This window comes from Sus scrofa, chromosome 5 (genome assembly GCF_000003025.6).
Source record: "Sus scrofa isolate TJ Tabasco breed Duroc chromosome 5, Sscrofa11.1, whole genome shotgun sequence".
Lineage (NCBI taxonomy): Eukaryota > Metazoa > Chordata > Mammalia > Artiodactyla > Suidae > Sus > Sus scrofa.
This window is the reverse complement of record NC_010447.5, coordinates 50,084,172-50,106,711: the sequence shown is the minus strand read 5'-3', so window position 1 is coordinate 50,106,711 and position 22,540 is coordinate 50,084,172. Positions and strand designations below refer to the sequence as shown.

Below are 22,540 nucleotides of genomic sequence, written 5' to 3'. Positions count from 1 at the left end.
AATTAATCTATTATGGAGTAAATAAAACAAAAGGCACAAATGAATAAATGAATGAATGCCTAAATGAATAAAAATTATGCAATTTTTACCTGGGACCTTCACCTCACTCCAAAAGAAATGCTTATTTTATAATGCAATTTTGTCATGAAGACAGCTAGTTTCCAAAGAAGAAATAAATGTTAATAGTTCTGTGAACTATCTGTTAGGTCAATATTTGGGGAGAGTCAGTTAAAAGCATATTTCATGAGTTTAGTAATCCAAACACTAATAAATTTTTAAATAATTTGAATATTTTAATATCTGTTCATTTTAATGACGATTTTCTAATACTATTCAATTTACTCCCCGCTCTATACTTTAGAAGTTACAAAGCATCCTCATATATTTTTTCTTATTTTAAGTCTCACAGCAAAAGCATGAGATATTATCAGTCTTACTTCACAGATAAAGAAACTGAAGTTAGAGACATTCAAAGATTTGCCAAAAGCCATAACTTTCCTAAGCTTGGGACTCATACCCAAGTCACTGGGATATAAACCTACTCAACTTTTCAGAGCTGCCTCTCTATCATCTAAATGCCAATAGGAAAAAAAGTGGTTAAGCAATAATTTATTTGAAAAATAAGACTAACAATTGAAATCTTGCAATTTCCTCTTAATTCTGACGTAATTTTGTTTTGTTTTGTTTTGCTTTTTTGGTACTACCTGTGGCATGTGAAAGTTACTAGGCCAGGGACTAAACCTCTACCATGGCAGTGACCTAAGCTGCCACAGTGACAATGCCATATCCTCAACCCACTGCACCACAGGGAACTCCCTGAAGTAATTTTTATACCCTATTATGATAGGGACCATCAAGAGCTCAATTTGGGTAATAATAGCCTGGACTCTTGCAAAAAGTTTATAATACTATATTAGGAATTTGGGATGAACATATACACCCCACTATATATAAAATAGGTAACTGACAAGAACCTACTGTATAACACAGGGAACTCTACTCAATATTCTGTAATAACCTATATGGGAAAAGAAACTGAACAAGAATGGTTATATGCATATGTATACCTGAATCACTTTGCTGTACACTTGAAACTAACACAACATTGTAAATCAAGAATACTCCAATGTAAAATAAAAATTAAATTAAATTGAAAAAATAGTGATTACAAAATAAAAAAGTTTGTAATACCAAATCAAGAAATATTTTAACAAGATAGCTACAAGTACATTCCAAATGTATTCTTCTATCTAAATCACACATCAAAGAGTAAATATTTCAACTAAATGCCATAAATATCCTTAACACTATTATTTAAGTGGACCTATTTTGTTACAACATAAAGCATATGTCAATTTATATATATTCAAATGCTGTCCAGCCATTTAGAGAGGAACTAATATGGCAAGAAATGAAGGAGAGGATGGAAAAGACCTTTAGCCCACCTACTGGCTTGACCAAAGGCTGTGAATCCATCCCAGGTTTATTTCAAATGAGTTGTGTCAAAGGTTACCCGTGGGCCATTTTATAGTGATTTATAGCTGATGTCTTCAAATCTCCTTTTATTTTAATGATAACTTCAATAGAGTCATTAAGGCATTCTTTGTCTTCATGGCAGTGACCAAGAGGGAACTGATGTCTTTAAAAAATTCTAAGGGGTGATGATTATTTATACAGAATGGCAGTTAAGGCCAGTTTTTATGTTGCACCCTGGAGACACAATATTTTTTTCTTAACATATTGAAGATGCTTAGCTTGATTACATATTTTGTCTATCATTGTTACAATGCTAAATTCAAGGTATAGTCCAAAGAAAATTCAATAAAGATGAAAAAAGGCTTAGAACTGAGCATCAGGTAAGAGTGTGATTTTAATTACAATGATCTCAAATTTGTATTAAAGCTTTCACAGTATAATGATTCTTAAGTGTCTGTATTGAGTTAAGCATGTCATGAAGCATGAGGAATTGCAAGATTGATTTATCAGATATTCATTTAAGAAATAGTCAATTAAAATAATTAATGTGTAGTGAAACTCAGCTGTAACGCCTCATGTTTAATTTTTCCAACCCATAACATTAAAAGAATAATGCATTTCACAGTCTGAACGGCATAATAGATTTTACGTATCAACTGTAATGATATCATTACATAAGAGTTTTGATGATACCTTTTAAACTGAACTAAGGACAAAGAATGAGTGCATTTACATTAGAGTCTACTTATTTTGGGTGCTGCTTTGGGTCATTAGATTGCCAAATAAAATGAATCTGCATTCTTGATTACCACAGTAAAGAATGGAATATATATGTGTGTTTATATATATAATATCTATAATGTTTATTTATAACACAAACAAATGTGTGACAGTGTATATTTGAAATATTTCTCCGCTATATTTGAGCTAGACTGTTTGGCATAAAAAAGAAACTGCTGTGGCACAGTGGAATCAGCCGCATCTCTGCAGCACTGGGATGCAGGTTCGATCCCCAGTCCGGCAGAGTGGGCCAGACTGGTGGCATAGGTTACAACTGAGGCTCAGATCTGATCTCTGGCCAGGGAACTCCATATGCTGAGGGATGATCAGGGAAAGATAATTTTACATACGTAAGAAAGAAAAACAAGCAAAATCTTCTCTCCTAAAACTATCTGAGCTGTCAGTTAAACAATATAGCAAAAGTAGCCTATATTAGTATAAGCCTGTGTCTTTGATTTCAGTACACACTTAATTCTTCAACACACATAAGTGAGGAAATTTATTTGAAGACATATTCATAGTAAACAAACTCATGAGGCTAGGGCATAAACCAGAATGCCAATTAATTTAGACCTGATCTTGACGAGTTTTTTTAAGGTATTCTTTTCCTAATTTCAAGAACCATGAGGTTGTGGGTTCGATCCCTGGCCTTGCTCAGTAGGTTAAGGATCTGGTGTTGTTGTGAACTGTGGTGTAGGTTGCAGATGCAGCTCGGATCCCGTGTGTTGCTATGACTGTGGTGTAGGCCGGCAGCTGCAGCTCCGATTGGACCCCTAGCCTGGGAACCTCCATATGCTGCAGGAGTGGTCCAAGAAACGGCAAAAAAAAAAAAAAAAAAAAAAAATACACTATCAGAATCAGGGCAAAAAGTAGTGGGTATGGTTGGTCCTCTGTATCCATGGGTTCCACATCCACAGACTCAACCAAATATGGCTGATACATAGCGCTGACTATACTACACCATTTTACATATGAAGACTTGAAGATCTGCAGATTCTGATATAGTGAGTGGGTTGTAGAACCAATCCCATAAAGATAGCTAGGGACAACTGCACTTCACTCAGACCAAAGTTAAGGACTGGTAAATTATGCACACTTCCTTACATGGGATATCTCTTGAATGATCGGAACATTTATATTTCCTAAATCCAGTGTATCTCACCCAGACTGACAGGCTAAACAAAGAAAAACCTTACTTATGTGTTCCATAACTTCTCTGTGCACATGGTCCTTCTACACATACCATAACATTGTTTCACTTTCTTTAGGTACAATTGTATTCTGCTCATGCTGCATTGAGATGATCCTCCAATGACTGAAGCCATTGATTTTTGATGCTCCCACCTCAGGGATCCCACACTCAGTCCTAATTCTGAACATAATACATTGGCTTACTTCCACAAATGGCTTGCTGATGTGTTTGTTTGTTTATTGTTTTAACAGAACTATGGCAATGATCATATGTCTAGTACTCCACCAGGTACTAAGGATGAATAAGATGTCATCCCTACCATCAAGGGACTCAGAGTCATTCAAGGCAGGGCAAGTGCTACAAAGGTGCTGTGATACTATACAAGGAATACATATCTCTGCAGTTGTGTAATTGTATGAGTATGTGTATTGCATATGATGTAATAGCCAATTCTACATAGAGATGACAGTCTAGAGAGATCTTATGAGTTGGTACAAGGCAAGAAGGAAAATGAAGTGGGAAAGAGCATTCTGGAGAGATAGAGTGCCACAAATATAGGCAAAAACAGGTGAAGTAACCTGATTCATGAGGAAGTGATTCCATTTGGAGCACTGGGATTGGGAAAACGTAGAAGTTATAAATCAGCCTACTCAGGCAAGTGGTGGTTAGATTTCATCCTTTAGACATTTTAATTTACATTTTCATTCTTCTTAAGCTCACCCACAAAGTGCTAGAGATACATTACAGTCACCCTGCGTTATTTCTTTAAAATTCTGATGAAATAAAACACTCTTTCATACCTATGTGTCTTTGTATAGGTTGTCTCATTTTCCTCCAAAAACCTAAATGATACATCTTGAAGACTTTCCTTATCCTCCTATTTCTCTTCAGGTTGTGCTGGGAATTTTTTTCCTTTTCTCCATGGTCTTTGATCTCTACTTTGCCCATAGTGTTTTAATTGTACTTTATTTGCTGTCTTCCCCATTAAATTGTACAGAGTGTTAATTATTGTACTTGTTTATTCTACCAGTGTTCAGTACATTACAGGTCCTACGGAGGTTTACTGAAGAAACCTCAATAAATATTATTTGACAGCTTCTAAAAGTGACTCTAGAAACCTCATCTATAAATAATATAGTCGTTACATGATATTAAAAAAATAAACTAGTGAACAAAAAACAGGATTCAAATACATCTTGAAAGAACATTTTAAAAAACATTTAAAAATATTTCTTTTTGTCTTATTCAATTCCTTAATGTTTTATTTTATATTCCCCGAATTCTAGAAAATAACATGGTTACTCCAAAGGCCCCAAAATTCACTTCACAATAGCTAGAAAAAAAATGAATTAAAAAAAACTTAAAATGAATACATTCTCTTAGATGATAATGTATTAATAAATATAACTGCAGAGTTCTTCCTATGGTACAACGGGATCAGTGGTGTCTCTGGCGTGCTGGGACACTTGGCCTGGGAATTCCATATGCCATTGGATGGCCAAAAAGAAAAAAAAAAAAAAAAACTAACTGCAAAAATAGACATATAGTGAAAACTATATCAGAAGAAATGATAATTAAGGTTTCAATTTGTATTAAGATTGAGTTGTATTATATAAACATTTAATCTAGTAAACACTTAAGCACATATTATGGGCCAGCCACTTAAAATTTGATGGGTAAAGAAATATTTCTAATATGATCACTCTTACGGAATTGATCTTTTCTTCACTTTGTTTGTTGCAAGTCCATAAGTTATATCCCAAATATAACAGATCAAAATTCTAGCTCACTGGAACTCCATACATGCCATTACAAAAAGACAAGCGCAATCAAATAAAACAAAAATTACCCAGAAATTCTCTTAAAATTGTATCAGAACTATCATTTCTTTAGATAAAGGACAGCACTATTTGCATGAGAATTGGTCCTAAAAATTCCATCATTTGACCTCAAATTCTTGTCTTGCCCTGTATTTATATGGGGTTGACCTCAATATTGAGCACCCGCAGACTTAAAATGAAACTTTGATCCTCAAAAGAATTACATGGAGAAGTATAGAAAACAAAAATCTGTACCTATTTAAGGACATTCCTATTGCTGTCATAATGCTTTTATACATACTTTGCAACAGTATTTTTCCTTATGTTATTTTAAGTGCTACTGGAAATACCACAAGAGAAAAAATTTGCAGTATTCCATCCTTTCTATTTTTGGTCTCAATTTCTTTTTCTCCTATTTATGAAATATTTACACTGCCAAAAGTCATCAAAATTGCACAAGAAACCATAGCAGCTCATATTATGTCATAAAATAGAAAAAAACAAGATTCTTTGGTTATTGAGCAGCCCAATTTGAATGAAAATCTTATACAAATCTTAGTACTGATAACTGGTCTTGTAAAGAATTCCAACAGAGCTTTATTAAAAAATAGTTTGTGGTTTTATGAAAATGTAAGGTTTTTAGTCTTTTCTGGTATTGGCAAACAAGTTGGGAGAATATGAAATTTTTTTCTATTTCAGTATAGTTTTTTTTTTCCTTCATATTATTTTGATAATGTAAAACCTGTAAAATGGAAATTCTGGTCTTATTTTTCTCTAAATTTAGAGATCTCATTCTTATCCTTTAGAAAGACCAAAATCATATAGGATGAACTATTAGGTTCTGAAAAAGTCAACCAATGGAATCAGCTAGTCCACAGTTGGAAGTACAAGGGCTTAAAAGCTGTGGGATACTGCAACTGTTAAGTCCTGCAGCTTGCAAGAGGAAGGGGGCATAATTCTAAGAAAAATTAATTCTATTATCAACAAGAAGGTCCAGCACTGAGAGAGGGGTACATTCTTTCTATAAGAACCTGAAGACACTTAAGTACATGATTCAGGTTAAGGAAAATTGCTAGCTTTTCATATTTAGGCACTTGGAATTTTAGGCAAGTTGCTTTTCAAGCGGCACTCTGTTATACAAGTCCTTAGTGATATTCAATACTCTAAGCCATCAAGAATGCACTCTCCAATTTAATATTTATGATTAAAATTTTCATGAGTAAAATTCTTATTTCAGTAAAGATTTCAAATATATTTTAAGAGAATTATAAAAGTATTCCTTAGTTCAAAAAAAAGAACTGTTCTATTTTTTGAATACTATTATCTCCTCTGTTCTCAAACTTTAAGTAAGACACATGAGATAAGGGATGTGTGCTTACAAATTCCTCTGATCATATTAAGCAGACCCTAGACAATAATTCACCATCAATGTGAATTACACCACTTACTGTACATCTGATGAAGGCACTTTGTTCCACATTTAATACTGATCAAGTTACACACTTTTTCTGATCTTTGTTTAAAAAACTACAATGAAGAGTAACTGTGTTCTTTAGTTGCTTATTAGAAAAAAATGAAAAACTGTAAGAACGATGATGATGTTTACTGTTTTATAATTTTGGACAGGCTCTGGTAAAATAGTCTCCATTTCTCTGTAAATCAACTTTGTGCGATAAATGCCACTATCATATATTACATCCATGAGAAAATGTGAAAAGGGGATAACTGAAAGAGGATCTTACTTTATGAAATATAACACAGTAAGATAGATACATTAGAATGTTGTATATAAGAGTTCCCGTCATGGCACAGTGGTTAACGAATCCGACTAGGAACCATAAGGTTTCGGGTTCGTTCCCTGGCCTTGCTCAGTGGGTTAAGGATCCGGTGTTGCCGTGAGCTGTGGTGTAGGTTGCAGGCGAGGCTCAGATCCCATGTTGCTGTGGCTCTGGTGTAGGCCAGTGGCTACAGATCCAATTAGACCCCTAGCCTGGGAACCTCCATATGCTGCGGGAACGGCCCTAGAAGAGGCAAAAAGACCAAAAAAAAAAAAAAGAATGTTGTATATAAACAACATCAATATAAATAAAATAAATAGGATTTTAAGTGGCTTATGAAAATACATTCTTTTTCTTTTTTTGTCTTTTTAGGGCCACACCCATTGCATATGAAAGCTCCCAGGCTAGGGGTCGAATCAGAGCTGTAGCTGCTGGCCTACACCAGAAGCCACAGCAATGCAGGATCCAAGCCGCTTCTGTGACCTACACCACAGCTCACAGCAATGCCAGATCCTTAGCCCACTGAGTGAGGCCATGGATACTAGTCCCGTTCATTGAGCCACAATGGCAACTCCTGAGTGTACATTCTTAAATAAGTCACATAATGATTTTCAAACAACAACCACATTATTTATAGAAGTTTTATTTATTTTTTTATCTTTTGGCTATGCCTATGGAATATGGAAGTTCCTGGGCCAGGGCTCAAAACTGCACCACAGCAACGACTTAAGCCACTGCAGTGACAATGCTGCATCCTTAACCTGCTGTGCCACAAGGAAACTCCTATTTATAAAAGTTTCACATTAACTATAAATTTTTTGAACTGAGTGGAACTGCACATTTATGTGACAAAAAGTAAGACTTTAATAAAGCTTATAACTGGAGGAAGGGAGGAGGGAGGTGGAGAAAGAGGGAGAGATGGAAGAAAGGAGACAGGGAGAGAGGGAGCTAGTAAGAGAGAGAGTGCATGAGTGATTTTGTAACAATGTTGTCCTCTCAAAAACTCTCAATTCAGGAAACTGCAGCTTTATCCCCATGAGGAAAAGAATGCTGTTCATAATTTTAAAACTACCCTGTTGTAACTGTTTTAAGATTGTAGCACATTTTTCACTGAGTTTTAAAAAGACAGCTAAAAGTCTGCTGCACTTGACAGATCCCTTGATATCATACTGGATTATAAAGTTTGGGGTAAGAAAAACCAAAAATTAGAAAAACAAATATCAGAAGTAAAAATCTGGAGTTCCCGTCGTGGCTTAGTGGTAACGAATCCAACTAGTATCCATAAGGACATGGGTTCAATCCCTGGCCACCCTCAATGGGTTAAGGATCCAGTATTGCCCTGAGCTGTGGTGTAGGTTGCAGATGTGGCTTGGATCCCACATTGCTGTGGTTGTGCAGGCTGGCAGCTATAGCTTGGATTTGACCCCAGCCTGGGAACTTCCATGTGCTATGGATGTGGCCCTAAAAAGACCGAAAAAAAAAAAAAAAAAAAAAAAGTAAAAATCTGATTAGAAATTAGGGTCTGTTTTCTTATGTGACTTTTTAACCTTCTCAAAAAACATTAAATAAAACAAGAATTCTAAATCTCTTATGAGCTCTAGTATATAGTGATTATACCTTTTTAACATGACTATTTAAAAATCAACACTTATATGTTAGTACCAAAATATTACTCCAAAAACTTGGCCTTGCAATTGCCTTCATAGAGGTGGTGACAGATTATCATTGTGTGTGTTTTCTTATATCGTTAATGAAAAACAATGATAGAGTGATAGCGAATAGTAACAGTGAATCTAAAGAAAGTTCAGGAGATATTCTAGGTTAAATCCACCCTGCAGGCACTTATTTGCGGTCCTAATGGGCTTTATGTGATTATCTTTTTCTGTCTTTATCCCTCACTGCCTACACTGTGCTCCATGAGGGCAGAGATCTGTCTACAGTGCTCACCAGTATCCTCAGGTCCTAGGACTCTGACGGATATGTCATTGGCAATTAAGAAATATTTGCTGAATTAAATTGTCTTGTGTCTCCAATGGTATGATCCAGGTATGTCCTCAGGGCTGGAACGCTGAGTGTTTCTAGGGAAGTAAAGTAGAGACACCTAAAATACGAATTAATTGGACCCAGGGAATAAAAGTAAAAAAAAAAATTAAAAAAAATTCCTTTGCCTAAAAGTCATACTATCCTAAGAAAGGAAGACAATGAGTAGGTAACTACAAGAGTTTAATGAGTGGTGTGACAAATGGAAAAGATACAATTTCTCCTTAAAAGTGAATGGACTTACAATTAAACTGAAACGCCTTCACATGAAAACGTCCTACATAATGTAGTCTTTCTCTGTCCCCATTTCATGTCTTATTCTCCCTCATGCTCACTGCATTTCAGCCACCCCAGCCTATGTTCCTTGAATTTGACAACCACACTCACACATCAGGGTCTCAGCAATTGCTATTCCTCCTGTCTGGAATCTCTTTTCCACAGACCTCTGTAGGTACTACTTTCATATTCACGATTTTAGGTTGCAAAGAGGGCTTCCTTTATAGCTCTGTCTCAAGAAGACTCCCATGCTTGTCCCTAGGCACTCCTTTACATGTCCTATCTTCTTCATAGCACATACTAATATATGAAATTATCTGTTTAATGGCTCATAGTTTATCATTTCCCCTTCGACTGCAAAATCTTAAGAAGACAAACTATCCTAGTCATAGCTGTACTAGCTGTGGTTCAATTCTCCTGAACTGAACTTGGCATATGATAGGCATGAATTAATATCTGCTGAATCAATGAATGGTATATGTAAGCACAGGGCACTAGAGAACAGTTAAAAAAAAAAAAAAGGTTGTTCTTTGAAGAATGAGAAAAGAACAGAGCTAAGAGCTGGAAGCCAATTCCAAGTAATATTGTTTGGGCTCCTAATTAAACCACACCTGAAGTCACAATAACTTTTTTTTTAATATGACTGAATACATTTCCTTTTTGCTTAATCCACTTTGGATTGGGTTTTCTACTACTTTACTAACAAATACAACTGTCATTCAGTGAAACCATAATTTGAAACCTTAGAAAGCTGATTACAGTTGTACTTAAGAATATTGTCACCTTAAGAATTACCCTGAATAAAAGAGTGCCACCCCCTCCCTCATCAGAGGCGACGAGGCAGAGGCAAGGTAATCTTATGACAGAGTTACTACATGCTGGACTGAACACTTTCTGAATTTCCTTCTTAAGCTTCTATAATTCTATAAACAAAACATCTTATCCATTGTGTTAAATAAATATAAATTCTGAAATACTTTAGGTTTTGAACTTGTCTGCCTTCAGCTTAGAAGGTTATATCTCTCTATTTTGTTGACTCCCACATTTACCTCTGTAAATATGATATTGTTTTCTTTCCATTCTCTATTTTACAATATTTAAAAATATTGGTGGAACACTTTTGTTCTCTCTAGACAAAAGTCTGATGAAATTTAACAAATAAATACGCATACATTCTATTTTCCACCAATCTAAATAAGGCATTATCATGTAGGAAATAAATCTTTAATTTGGGGAATCTCCATTGAAGAGACTACTGAAATTGTTCCTTTAAAAAGAGGAAAAGAATGGGTAAGCAGAGTGTATTTAATTAAGCAGAGAAAGAGAACCAAATCTGAGGTCGAGGGTAGTCCTTCAGGGTTCCACCCTTCAACTGTAGTACAGGTCAGGACTCAAGGGGCGAAAAGGGGTCCATAATCAATAGCTCAAATGTGGCCCTGATCAGTAAGGTAGGAGAGAAAAGAAAGGATTTTAACTGATTTGAAGAAGGTTTAGGAAGCTCCAATTATACACAATTCCTTAAAAGGAAAGGCAACTTCAGAAGGGCACTTTTGCCTCCTCAGTCTCTGACATGTGAATGTCTTAGGTTTAACCATGATGTTCATGGACTTCGTACTAGCTACCCCTCCTAGGGACATCCTTTCACATGTTTCTGTTCTTCTCCCTATCCTGTTTAAGTTTCTTGACTGCTTGGTTTCAACATTAAAATGCTTTAAACACGCCCCAGTGGGGGCAGTGCATCTGCTCTGGGTTGGACCTATTTTAGGGGGCGATGTCTACCTAAAAAAAAAAAAATGTGATTCTTTGTGAATTTTCCTGTGTCTGCACATCCTCAACATCCTCTTGCTTCCCCCATGGTTTGCATTATTAAAAAAGCTTTGCCATGGTTCCTCAGAGCTGGCTGCTGTGTTCAAGACAGGTTCCTGTCAAAACAAAATCAGTGTACTGGGGAACACAGGCCAGGCCAGTTGAATTCAGAGGCCATTACCTAAATCCCTCTGTATATTTTGCCTTTTAAAAAAATGTCAAAATTACAACTAGTCTGTCTCCTTGTTTTATCATTTTTTTAGTGTTTTTATGTTACAAATGTGACCAAGCCCTCTCTCTCTGAGTCATAAGAATATATCACCAAATGACCTACGTGGACACTTAATAACACTGCACTCAGAAAAGCCTCTGTTTAAGTACCTAGCTGTTTGAGATTCCTGTCAACTGAATATAGATGAAAAGGAAAGGAGGAGGCTCATCACAGGGGTTCTGTTGATAATGTTTCATTTATTTCAGTTTAGCAACAAGAGACCGCAAAAAGGAAACTATTTTATTTAAAATGACAGGGCGACTATATTATACTCGCTCTAAGTATGTCCCACCCAGGAAGTGATGATAAAGATAATAGGCCACATTTACCGTTTAACTCTATGGGGTGATTCCTCTCAAATGAATTCACCTCTTGAGTATGACACATCCATATCACATCTTCAAGGCTCGCAGAATTGTTATTTCATAGATATTGAAATACGAGGGAAGGAGGGGTGTTCAACAGCTATTCAGCAAAGCACAAAGCAGCTGTACAGAGCAAGGTGTTAGGGATTTGAGCATTTAATTGATATGCCAGACAGTGTTTAAAGCGTAAGAATAGAAAACTGGCCATTTGAAATGTGGTTATAATTAGCTAAGGCTTACATGCCATTCTGAAGTTTTAGGAGAAATGAAATCTACAAAAGTACCAGGTCCAGTGGTTTCAGGATGGATCAGTGGTTTTATTTGATTGTACATATATAGATGAATGGAAGCTCCTCTTTGATTAGGGCTATTTAAGCACTGTGGGTTCCTCAGAGATATATTCAGAGACCAGTTCCAGTCCTGTGTAGTGAGGAATGATTATTTGAGATCTTGACCTGAAAAGCTCTAAGATTAAGTCAAATAATAGTATTCCAGGAATTCTGACATATTGGAAATTACATCCCTAGCAGCCACCACTACTAAAATTTTTTCATGCCCAGATAAAATGTGAAAATATTAAATACAAGTTATGATTATATTGAGCAGTGCTTTCTGAACTTTTTGTAATGGAAATACTATTATGGAGGCCTTAGCACTTCCTTAGCATTTTCATAAGTCCATTTCAAACTTATGAAATCTTTTTGATGTCTTTTGCTTTACCCTGAAAGGATGTTTTTTTCAAATATTAAAAATAATGTTCTGGAGTTCCTGTTATGGCTTAGTGGTTAATGAATCTGACTAGGAACCATGAGGTTGCAGGTTTGATCCCTGGCCTCGCTCAGCGGGTTGGGGATCCGGTGTTGCCGTGAGCTGTGGTGTAGGTCACAGACTCAGCTTGGATCCCCCGTTGCTATGACTGTGGCGTAGGCCAGCAGCTATAGCTCCCATTAGACCCCTAGCCTGGGAACCTCCACATGCCATGGGAGCGGCCCTAGAAAAGGCAAAAAGACAAAATAATAATAATAATAATAATAATAATATTCTAACAGTTAGTGTGGTGGTGGTGGTGTGACTTGGTTGCGGTTATCCTGCAGGTGCACTTGTGGAGCCAGCCATTTCCCCCAGGTTCATTATAGAATTCTGTCTCAAAAGTTAGCAAAAATGCTTCATTTCCCAAATCTTTTGTTAGAACTAATTTTCAATGAAGATGAATCATGGTCATCCTCTGATTTCTCATACTCCCAACATAAATTGCCTGTGTACTTTATTCTGTGACTCATGGTATTAAACTACAAAATTCTACCCTGTAGATCAGTGTGTACTGATAAAACACTTACTCAATAGCATGAAACTGTGATTGGTACCATTAGAGTCAAAAACAGATGCTCTAATAGGAGTCATGGCATTTTTGGCATTACTCACACAAGCACCTGGCTACCAAATCAGAAAAGACCTTGATTTCTGTGTCTGTGAAAGAGGATCCCATCAAACAATACAGTGGCACTTATTGCTTCTGAATGTGAAGCAGTATGTATAAGGATATTGCACCTGAAAATATCTGATTGTGTCTGGTCAGCTGGCTCAGGCTTTTTCTGACTTGCTGGAAAAGTATTTCTTTTTCTTGTCTTAACTCCCAGGTGCTACTGCTGAGCAAATGGGAACATCACTGCCGGAAGTATTTGAAAAGAACAAAAAAAAATTGATTTGGACAATCTATGTGCTCCTGTCACTGAGAGAGACAACTGTGACCAGAGGTATGACTAGGGTCATAGGAAGGTTAAGAGAAAAGCACCCAGGAATTCTCTCTTGTCATCAGCTTTTCAAACTAACTACTCTTGGTTAGCTGTAGGCAATATATAAGTTTTCATCAAATACCAAGAGAGGCTTCATAGTATTTACAAGTTGCACTTAAAATCTTCCCAAGAGGCAACTACTTTGGCAGCAGCAAAACACTTAAAATGTGAAGTTCTGATGGTTGGCACATCTACAAACATGAGGATTTCTTGATAATGTGGAAATTATACTTATTACCAACAATTGCATGAGCTGTGAGTGAAACCAGGTAAAAATATCATTCTGCTAAGATAACTATTTTTAGGCTGATATTGATTCTATTATTTTTTAAAGAAACAATTTATTCTTATCACACAAGTATTATCAAGAGATCAATTACTATCACAAAGGAAAGGCTATCTAGATTTTTTTTTAAGATTGCAGCGAACAATGTAGAAAACCATTTAAATAAAGAAAATATGCGACACAAATAAAAGTCACTGAATAAATTGTGTCCATCCTATAGCAGAACACTGAACTATAAGTCAATTTAAACATTTGTTAATGAATATAAGCAATTCAGAGTAGCGATATTGTCTATGAGATTCAAGGGCCAATACCACTAGCCAATACTTTAAATAATTTTCCTCAATATACGCAGACTTATTTATAAAATTTCTTTTAAATAGGATCTCTTGTGCAATAAGTTCAAGATCTTATACGTCCATTCAAAGTTTTTTTTTTTTAACCAATATTTAGCCATAAACTCAGCATGTGTACATGGGCTATGAGAACATCACTGAAGAACTAAACATATTTCCTTTTGTTGGTCAATGAAAAAAATTAGTCCTGAGGTAGGACCCAGAGGGGGGAAAATTAGATAAGTGCTAAGGAGACAAGTGTACAAATATTAAGAAAGATTTTATGTAATACCTGAGAAAATTTTAAAACCTACTGATGGCTTTAATTTTTCAATCTTTGGTAAAATAGATTATGCAGAAAAATTTCTCGTCTTCATGCATAATAAAATCAAGGCATAATAAAAAATAAAGAGAAATTAAGAATGGCAATATGTCAAGCATTATTGAAACAGTTCAGAACAGTAAGTTTAAAGACAATTTATAACTCAACCAGAATTGCCATCCAAATTCTCCAGTGCAGCTTTTGAAGAGAGCAGATTTCTTTTCATGTTTTCACGTTTATGGAGCTCACTTCCTGTTTGCACTTTTTAGAGGGTCACTGTGAGTCCTCTAAAGGTTTCTTTATCATTTAATATTATAAATAATTATGTTCCTAGGCAGCAGTTCAAAGCTCAGTACAGCACTCGTACAACACCACAGGAAGGTCAGATGACCTTGCTCCAATTCTCCTCTCTCTGGTGCTGAGGACAGACAAAGTGATATGTCTGTCATACGCCATTACCATTAGAACAGAATCTTGTTCTTTTATTACAACTGAACTCCGCCAGATTTCTCAGCAGGAATGCTAAGTGAAATCAATGTCTTGGATTTCCAGGCTGAGCTTGGAGGTCACAGCCACTCTATCATTTCTCAGCATTATCCTTTCTCGTGCGCGCACACACTCCCCAAGCCTCCAACTGGCACACAGCAGATTGAAAACAGCATGCATCAGAGGACTCATGCTGTACAATTTTACAGTCTTTTGGAGCCCCTTCCTTTTGATTCCCCCCTTCTATTTTTTGCAAATTGCAAATAAGTTTTGTTTGTGTCCTTCTCTGGAGTTGTGAGGCAAAGGCAAAGGCACACCTCGGAAGAAGGGCAGGCAAGAAAACCCAGAGAACATGATTGATTTTTGACAGCTGCCAATAAGATCATTTTCCTTAAATCATCACATGGATGTGGCTTACGATTCTATTGTTCCAAACAATAAATGCGCTTTCAACATAAGTCATGAGTTTGGTTTATGCCAGGAAGGTAGGCAGATAATACAAAGTCATTTAGTAAAATAACTATTTTATAGTAAGACAGATACGAAAATCTACCAATAAAACACACGGAAAACACTCTCAGGACACTAAGAATTGATTGTTTTAAGATACAAACATTATGATAAATGATAATTATTGTATAGAAGTAAAATGGCTTTGTGTAGGCAAAGCATTTATTATGCTATATTGTGTATAAATGTCAATTCCAGCCTATAAGAAACTAAATTCATGTACTGAAATGGACTCACTTTACTTATGGTTGCTTGTATTTTTTAGCCATGTTCTTAATTAAAATGACAATGGTATTATTTATTGATCTGGCTATTTTTAACTCCCTAAACTTGACTGCTAAGCTGAAACATGAGCACATTTAAGACATCTTTTCTGACAATAAGCATGGTTGCAGAAGGGTGCTAGAGAAGACTCAGCAAAGAAAAGGCTTTTTTTTTTTTTTATTAAATTGTGGTTGCTACTTAAAAAGAGGCACTTTATCTTGGTTAAACTTTTAATGTATTTCACAGATAACTGTGGATGGGAAGACATACAATATCCCACAGTTTTCTTCAACTTTATATGATAGAAAATTCATGAGGGCTAATTTGCAAAAAGTAACTGAACTTTACAGATAAACTATAAATGTATTTTAAATCATGTATAATCATAGCTACAGAAACACAATCCACTTCTTCACTAGTACTAAATAAATGGAGATATTTGAAGCCACAGAAAATGGCAAAATTCTAACATTACTGAAATAATGTTTGCATCTAGTCTGTCAGGTTCCATGAATGTATGGAACCATACAGCTCTTAGAGCAGAGTCCTAATCTTGGCAAAGCAAACCTTCAGTAACTTTGACATCTTCCCTGGGTGCCTGAGAAAGTATTATTGTAGCTAGTGCTCAGTAAATATTTAAATGGATGAATGAACAAATAAACAGATGCATAAACAAATCACGCTGACATTCCAAGTCTTCACGATTATCAGAGCAAATGATTTGGGGGAAAGAGAGTAATGATAAAAAGTTATTCTAGAGGCAAGGAAGAAAAAGTCATAGTCATTTACAAGTAAACTATAAACTCTAAAGTTGCAAAATAAGATGTCCTAATATAAAGAATCATTATGAAACATGCTTCAAAATCACATTAATAAATCACGGGGAAAAAAAATATACCTCGCAGAATTCTTTGTGTATGACGATGGCTGTGCTGCCATAGCTACTTATTTTCCTCAAAGTTAGGCTGTGCGTGTAATACATTGAAACTGCTGGTCCATGGAGACACTAAAATATCATTGCTTTAAAATTAAATTCCAAATGTATTTCTCTCTTAATATATATGAAAAAAAAGACTTGGGTTTTGAGAAGATGGAGGCTGGAGCACACTTTCCCAACCCTTTCTTCTCTTTCCCAATTTCGACTCTGGATTAAGAAACTGATTATGGAAAACATCCATCAAGACACTAGAGAAGGATTAAAACATTGCTGGATTTTTTTCTCTTTTGATACTTTCTAGTTATTTTCTCTATGTATTTTTTTAAACTGTTGTGACTACTCTTACCCTATTACTCTTCAGACATTTCAACATAAATTTGTGAAATGAAGAGCAGAAGCAATTTTCTAGCTAATTCAGAAAAACAACAACAACAGTATTATTTGGGGGTGGGGTTTACACTAACTGTGTCTGTTTGCTATATAACATTTTCTAATTGTCAGAAACTACACGTGACTAGCTCCCTGAGTACAGTGTCAGGAAAAATTGCTTTATGGTTATTCTTACTCTACCACAGAAGTTTAATATAGTCATATACTATCATCTAGGTAAGATCTTTAAAATCACAAAGAAATTCAAGTTAATTTTTCTGCTTCTCTCTTCTTCTGAGCCAAGAAACAAATTATCCAACCTCTCCTGATCCTTTTCCATGTTCTCTCAGGAAATCCTTCCTCAGCTCTAAAAATAAAATGATTTTTAAATAGTATTAACTTCTAACACTACTATTATCTTCATGTCTTTACATGGTCATCTCACTGGACGAATGATACATCTAAAATTATATCTACACTGTACCACATAATACTTACTGATATTTTTAAAAATATTTTCTATATATCCTCGTCATACTCATGTTTTAAGACCTACTTCTTTGGGAAACTCTTCCAAGGATCTCTCACTGAAGGACAAATCTCTTTGTTCCATTAATTTCCAATGAACTTTATCTGTAACTCTTAAAAAGACTTTGTATCATAGAATATGAGTATCTATTTCATAAGACTGTAAAATATTTGTTGATGGCACACCTAGCTTACAAACCTTTGTATCACTCACATTTCCTACTTTAGCTATGAATGCAATGCTTGCTGAATAAATGAGTGACTAAATGTATATACATAAATTCATAGGCACACCTTACTGATTCTGCTAGACTATTATTTCCTTGAAGATCCAGAGTTTAGTCCAGTTGCTGGCACATAAGAGATATTTCATAAATATCACTGAATGAAAAGTAAAACTCTACATGTCAAAACATGTAGTTTCTTCAAAAGGGTACCTTGCTTTTGGGTGGTGGGCTGTTTGTGCTCTTGTCTGTGTGAATGCTGGTAGGAGATACAGCAGCACCAAGGTTGCCTTGGGGTATGCCTGGGAGCTTTCCTCCTGGAGATACCTGCATTGCAGCTAGCTGGGCAGCATATAACTGCTACAGAAAACAAATGAGAAAGAGAGAGAGAGAAAAAAAAAGGACTATCAGTAATAAAATAAATGCACCTCTCAGAAAGTACCTATAATCAGATGTGGTTATTTTTCCTATGGGCCTTTTTGATTAGTGCTCTGGAATATTAACAGAAAGAAGCTGTCATTTCAACTTTCATGACTTAACTTTTCAGGGGAGAAATGACAGATACCACACAAAAGGAATTTTAGCTTCTGTATATCCAGGAACTCAAACCAAATAAGTCATCCGTATTTACTCTCTACCAATATCAAGGGAGGAAAAGTATATCATATTATTTGGTTAAGACCTTTTTTCCCCCCACTATTTTAAATTTTACAGTGTGCTACAAAAGAATGTAGCTTCTTATACCAAGTAATTTTCTTACTATCCATATTGGTTCAACCCCTGTACACTTACTTTCTTCTACTTCCTGAAATGGGCACCTATACCAATTTTTTCTGATGATTAGTTGTGTAGAAATAAAAAAAAAAGGCATTGGAAGGAATGGAAGGAGAATCTTGAAGAACATTTTCTGGTCAGACTACCTCTATTGATAAAAATTAACTGGATGCTTACTGGAATCCTTCATGATAAGCACAGATGAACCTAAAATAATCTTGAGGATTAGCATTTTAAGGAATACTATCTAAAACACACACTCTTTAATCCATCACATGATAACAGTCATTAAATAACCAGTAAAAATTCTTCAACAAATCAATTTAATAATAAAGGAAATTTTTACTTTGATAATGATAGCTATATCATGTATTACCTTAAAACAGAGGTTGCTTTAGATTCAAATAGTCATATCAAATGTTTATTTAAAAATTTTTTTTTTCTTTTTAGGGCTGTACCTGCGGCATATGGAAAGTCCCAGGCTAGGGGTCAAATCGGAGCTGTAGCTGCAGGCCAGCAACACAGCCACAGCAATGCCAGATCTGAGCTGAATCTATGACCTACACCACAGCTTGTAGCAACGTAGGATCCTTAACCCTGGGCGAGGCCAGGGATCCAACCCATATCCTCATGGATATTAGTTGGGTTCTTAACCTGCTGAGCCACAACAGGAACTCCCCATATCAAATGTGTTTAGATTAATACTCTTTCGTCTCCATTTAGCAGTTTGTAAAAATTTAAAAATCCAATTGAGGAAGCAATTATTTATATATGCATATATAAATGAGTAGATAGAAAAATAATACAACCCAATTTCCTGTTTCTCAATTTCCTTAAGAGTCCATGGAAGATCCTGGAGTTCCTGTTGTGGCTCAGTGGTTAAAGAATCCGACTAGAAAACATGAGGTTGTGGGTTCGATCCCTGGCCTTGCTTAGTGGGTTAAGGACCCAGCGTTGCCGTGAACTGTGGTGTAGGTTGCAGATGCAGCTCGGATCCTGCATTGCTGTGGCTCTGGTGTAGGCTGGCAGCTACAGCTCCAATTAGATTCCCTAGCCTGGGAACCTCCATATGCCGTGGAAGCAGCTCAAGAAATAGCAAAAAGATAAAAAATTTAAAAAAAAGAGTCCATGGAAGTTCCCATCATGACTTAGTGGTAATGAACCCAACTGGTATCCATGACGACATGGGTTCAATCCCTGGCCTTGCTCAGTGGGTCAAGGATCCAGCATTGCTGTGAGCTGTGGTGTATGTCAACAGATGGGGCTTGGATCCTACAGTGTTGCTATGGCTCTGGCATAGGCTAGAAGCTGCAGGTCTGATTGGACACAGCCCTATCCTGAGAACTTTCACATGCCACATGAGCAGCCCTAAAAAAAAAAAAAAAAAAAAAAAAAAAAAAAAAAAAAAAAAAAAAAAAAAAATCCACCGATAGCTTTTACTATTCCACCTAGAACTTCTGTAATAAAAAGACTGATGTTAAAAAGTTCTCAAGAAAAGTATTGTGAAATAGTTATCTGGATTATCTTGGTTTTTCTCTGGAAGAGAAATTTCAAAGGCTAAAACTGCTTCAGAAATGCCAGAGACTCTGACAAGTGGCAGGGTGTGTGTGGGGTGTCTCTCTATAAGTGAAATAATGAAAACTGAAGACTTGCATATATTTACATGAGAATACATTTACATTTTTCACAGCTTCCAGATACTCTGGCTTAAATGAAAACAGAACATTAAAATTATTGAAAAACGTATGACTTACTTTTTTATGTCAACTGATGCAATATATATTCCATACAAAACAAACACCAGAGAAGTATTTTTATACTATTCATAATGATTGCCCCCCACATGCAAATTTTGTGTGTATATTGGAGTTACAGTATTTCTTACCATAGTCAACCAGAAAGAATATTAAGATTTAATTAATAAGTCTCATATTACATAAAAAGTGAAAAGATATCATGGATATGATGTCTAATATGATGACTGGGAGTTTTTCATTTACAAAGTATCAGCAATAACTCATTTCCTGCATTGTGTAAAAAATCTATGTATTAAATTCTGCTATTCACAAAATTAATTTTTTTTTGGCTGTGCCTGTGGAATATGAAAATCTGGAGCCATAGATCAAACCTGCATCACAGTAGCAACCTAAGCCACTGTAGACAACGCTGGATCCCCAACCTACTACAAAGGAATTCTTTTCTGTCATCATCCTCAACTGTTTATGAAGTCATTAAGAAAATAACCAATATCCCAGGATGTCATTTTGCAAATTAAAATTTTGTGTAGGGTACTTAATTTTAAAAATATATATATGTCTTTCATGGAGCGCCTATCGTGGCTCAGTGGTTAACAAATCTGACTAGGAACCATGAGGTTTCAGGTGCATCCCTGGCATTGCCGTGAGCTGTGGTGTATATCGTAGATGTGGCTCGGATCCTGCATTGCTGTGGCTGTGGCACAGGCTGGTGGCTGCAGCTCTGATTAGACCCCTAGCCTGTGAACCTCCATATGACTCGGGTGCGGCCCTAAAAAGACAAAAAAAAAAAATGTGTCTCTCAATACTGACTGGATAACTATACTCCATATTATAAATTTTACACTGTATTATATATTATAGCCTAGTCTTTAAAAATGATTCTAGTGACTACTATTCCTAGAAGAAAATAAGGCATATTACTGATTTAGTATACACAAAATAAAAGATTATTTCACAATTATTGAAGATTACATGAGCTATTTTAACATCTGTATTAAAAAAGTGAACAAAATATTCAAAATTTCATCTGATTATTAAAGAATTATTTCAACATATTAAAAACATTATTGACCATTTATATTATTTAGATAATTAAATAGATGGATCAAAGGCTCATAAAAGGTGATTAAATGTTTAAATATCAATCCCTATAGACAGATGCACAACTTCCAAAGAAGCATTAGAACTATTATTAAAAATACAAGTATGAATATACTCTGAAACACTTTAATAAATTTAAAGGTTGGAGATGGTACATGCTTGGAATTAAAAAAATCACACACACATTCAAATAAACTTTAAAATATGAAATCAAGGTTTATCTGACTCAAACTATCCTGAAAATTCTTTTGAGTATAAAAAATAAATTTGGGGAGTTCCCACTGTGGCTCAGTGGAAATGAAACCGACTAGTATCCATGAGGATACAGGTTCGATACCTGGCCTCAGTGGGTTAAGGATCCTGCATTGCTGTGAGCTGTGGTGTTGGTCACATACAGGAGCTCAGACCTGGAGTTGCTGTGACTGTGCTGTAGGCCAGCAGCTGAAGCTCTGATTCGACCCCTAGCCTGGGAACTGCCATATGCTGCACTTGCAGCCTTAAGACATAAAAAAGAAAAGATAAATTTATAAAATACATGAAGCCATTTAAATATGTGTTTTTACCAGAATAGGGTACTAGTAGCTGGTATTTTTATAAAATACATAAATTTAAAGTAATTAATGATGAAAAAGTCATATACCTACTACTCCCACACACTCTGTATGGTTAACTTAAGGTAATGCTTCAGTCCCCGAGTCTCCCACATCACCTTCCCCATATTTGGGTTTGTCTATGCAAGGGGACAATATTAGATGTACTTTCCCCCAACTGTGATCAACTTTCCACTATTCCAGATCATTACATTTGTCATCAAATACCTCCGACTTTCCTCGTTTGCCAAGGTTTACAAGTAGGAAATATCCATTTCCAATACATTTTAATTTGTGTCAAATACATGTGTTCCTTAAGTTTAGCATAAAAAGGCTTTAAGTCTTAGAGAATCTAACATATTTTGGGTCTGTACCAATAAAATACACATTTTAATACTGCTGTGCCCTAATTTGGCTATTCCAGAGTTAAAATTTTTTTTCAGTAGATTTAAAGAAGCTG

General features: G+C 35.6%; 1 protein-coding gene across 45 annotated transcripts in view; it reads right to left on the bottom strand.

Moving 5' to 3' along the window:
- The window catches only part of SOX5 (SRY-box 5), a 1,006,514-nt gene that overhangs the window by 59,752 nt on the left and 924,222 nt on the right, over window positions 1–22,540 (bottom strand). For 44 of the 45 annotated variants that reach the window (XM_021092938.1, XM_021092936.1, XM_021092946.1 and 41 more), the window contains one exon: window positions 18,072–18,218. The exons of the other annotated variant lie outside the window; for it this stretch is intronic. In XM_021092938.1, the coding sequence (XP_020948597.1) occupies window positions 18,072–18,218 (147 nt within the window). The remainder of the gene's footprint in view (window positions 1–18,071; window positions 18,219–22,540) is intronic. 45 annotated transcript variants of the gene reach the window in all.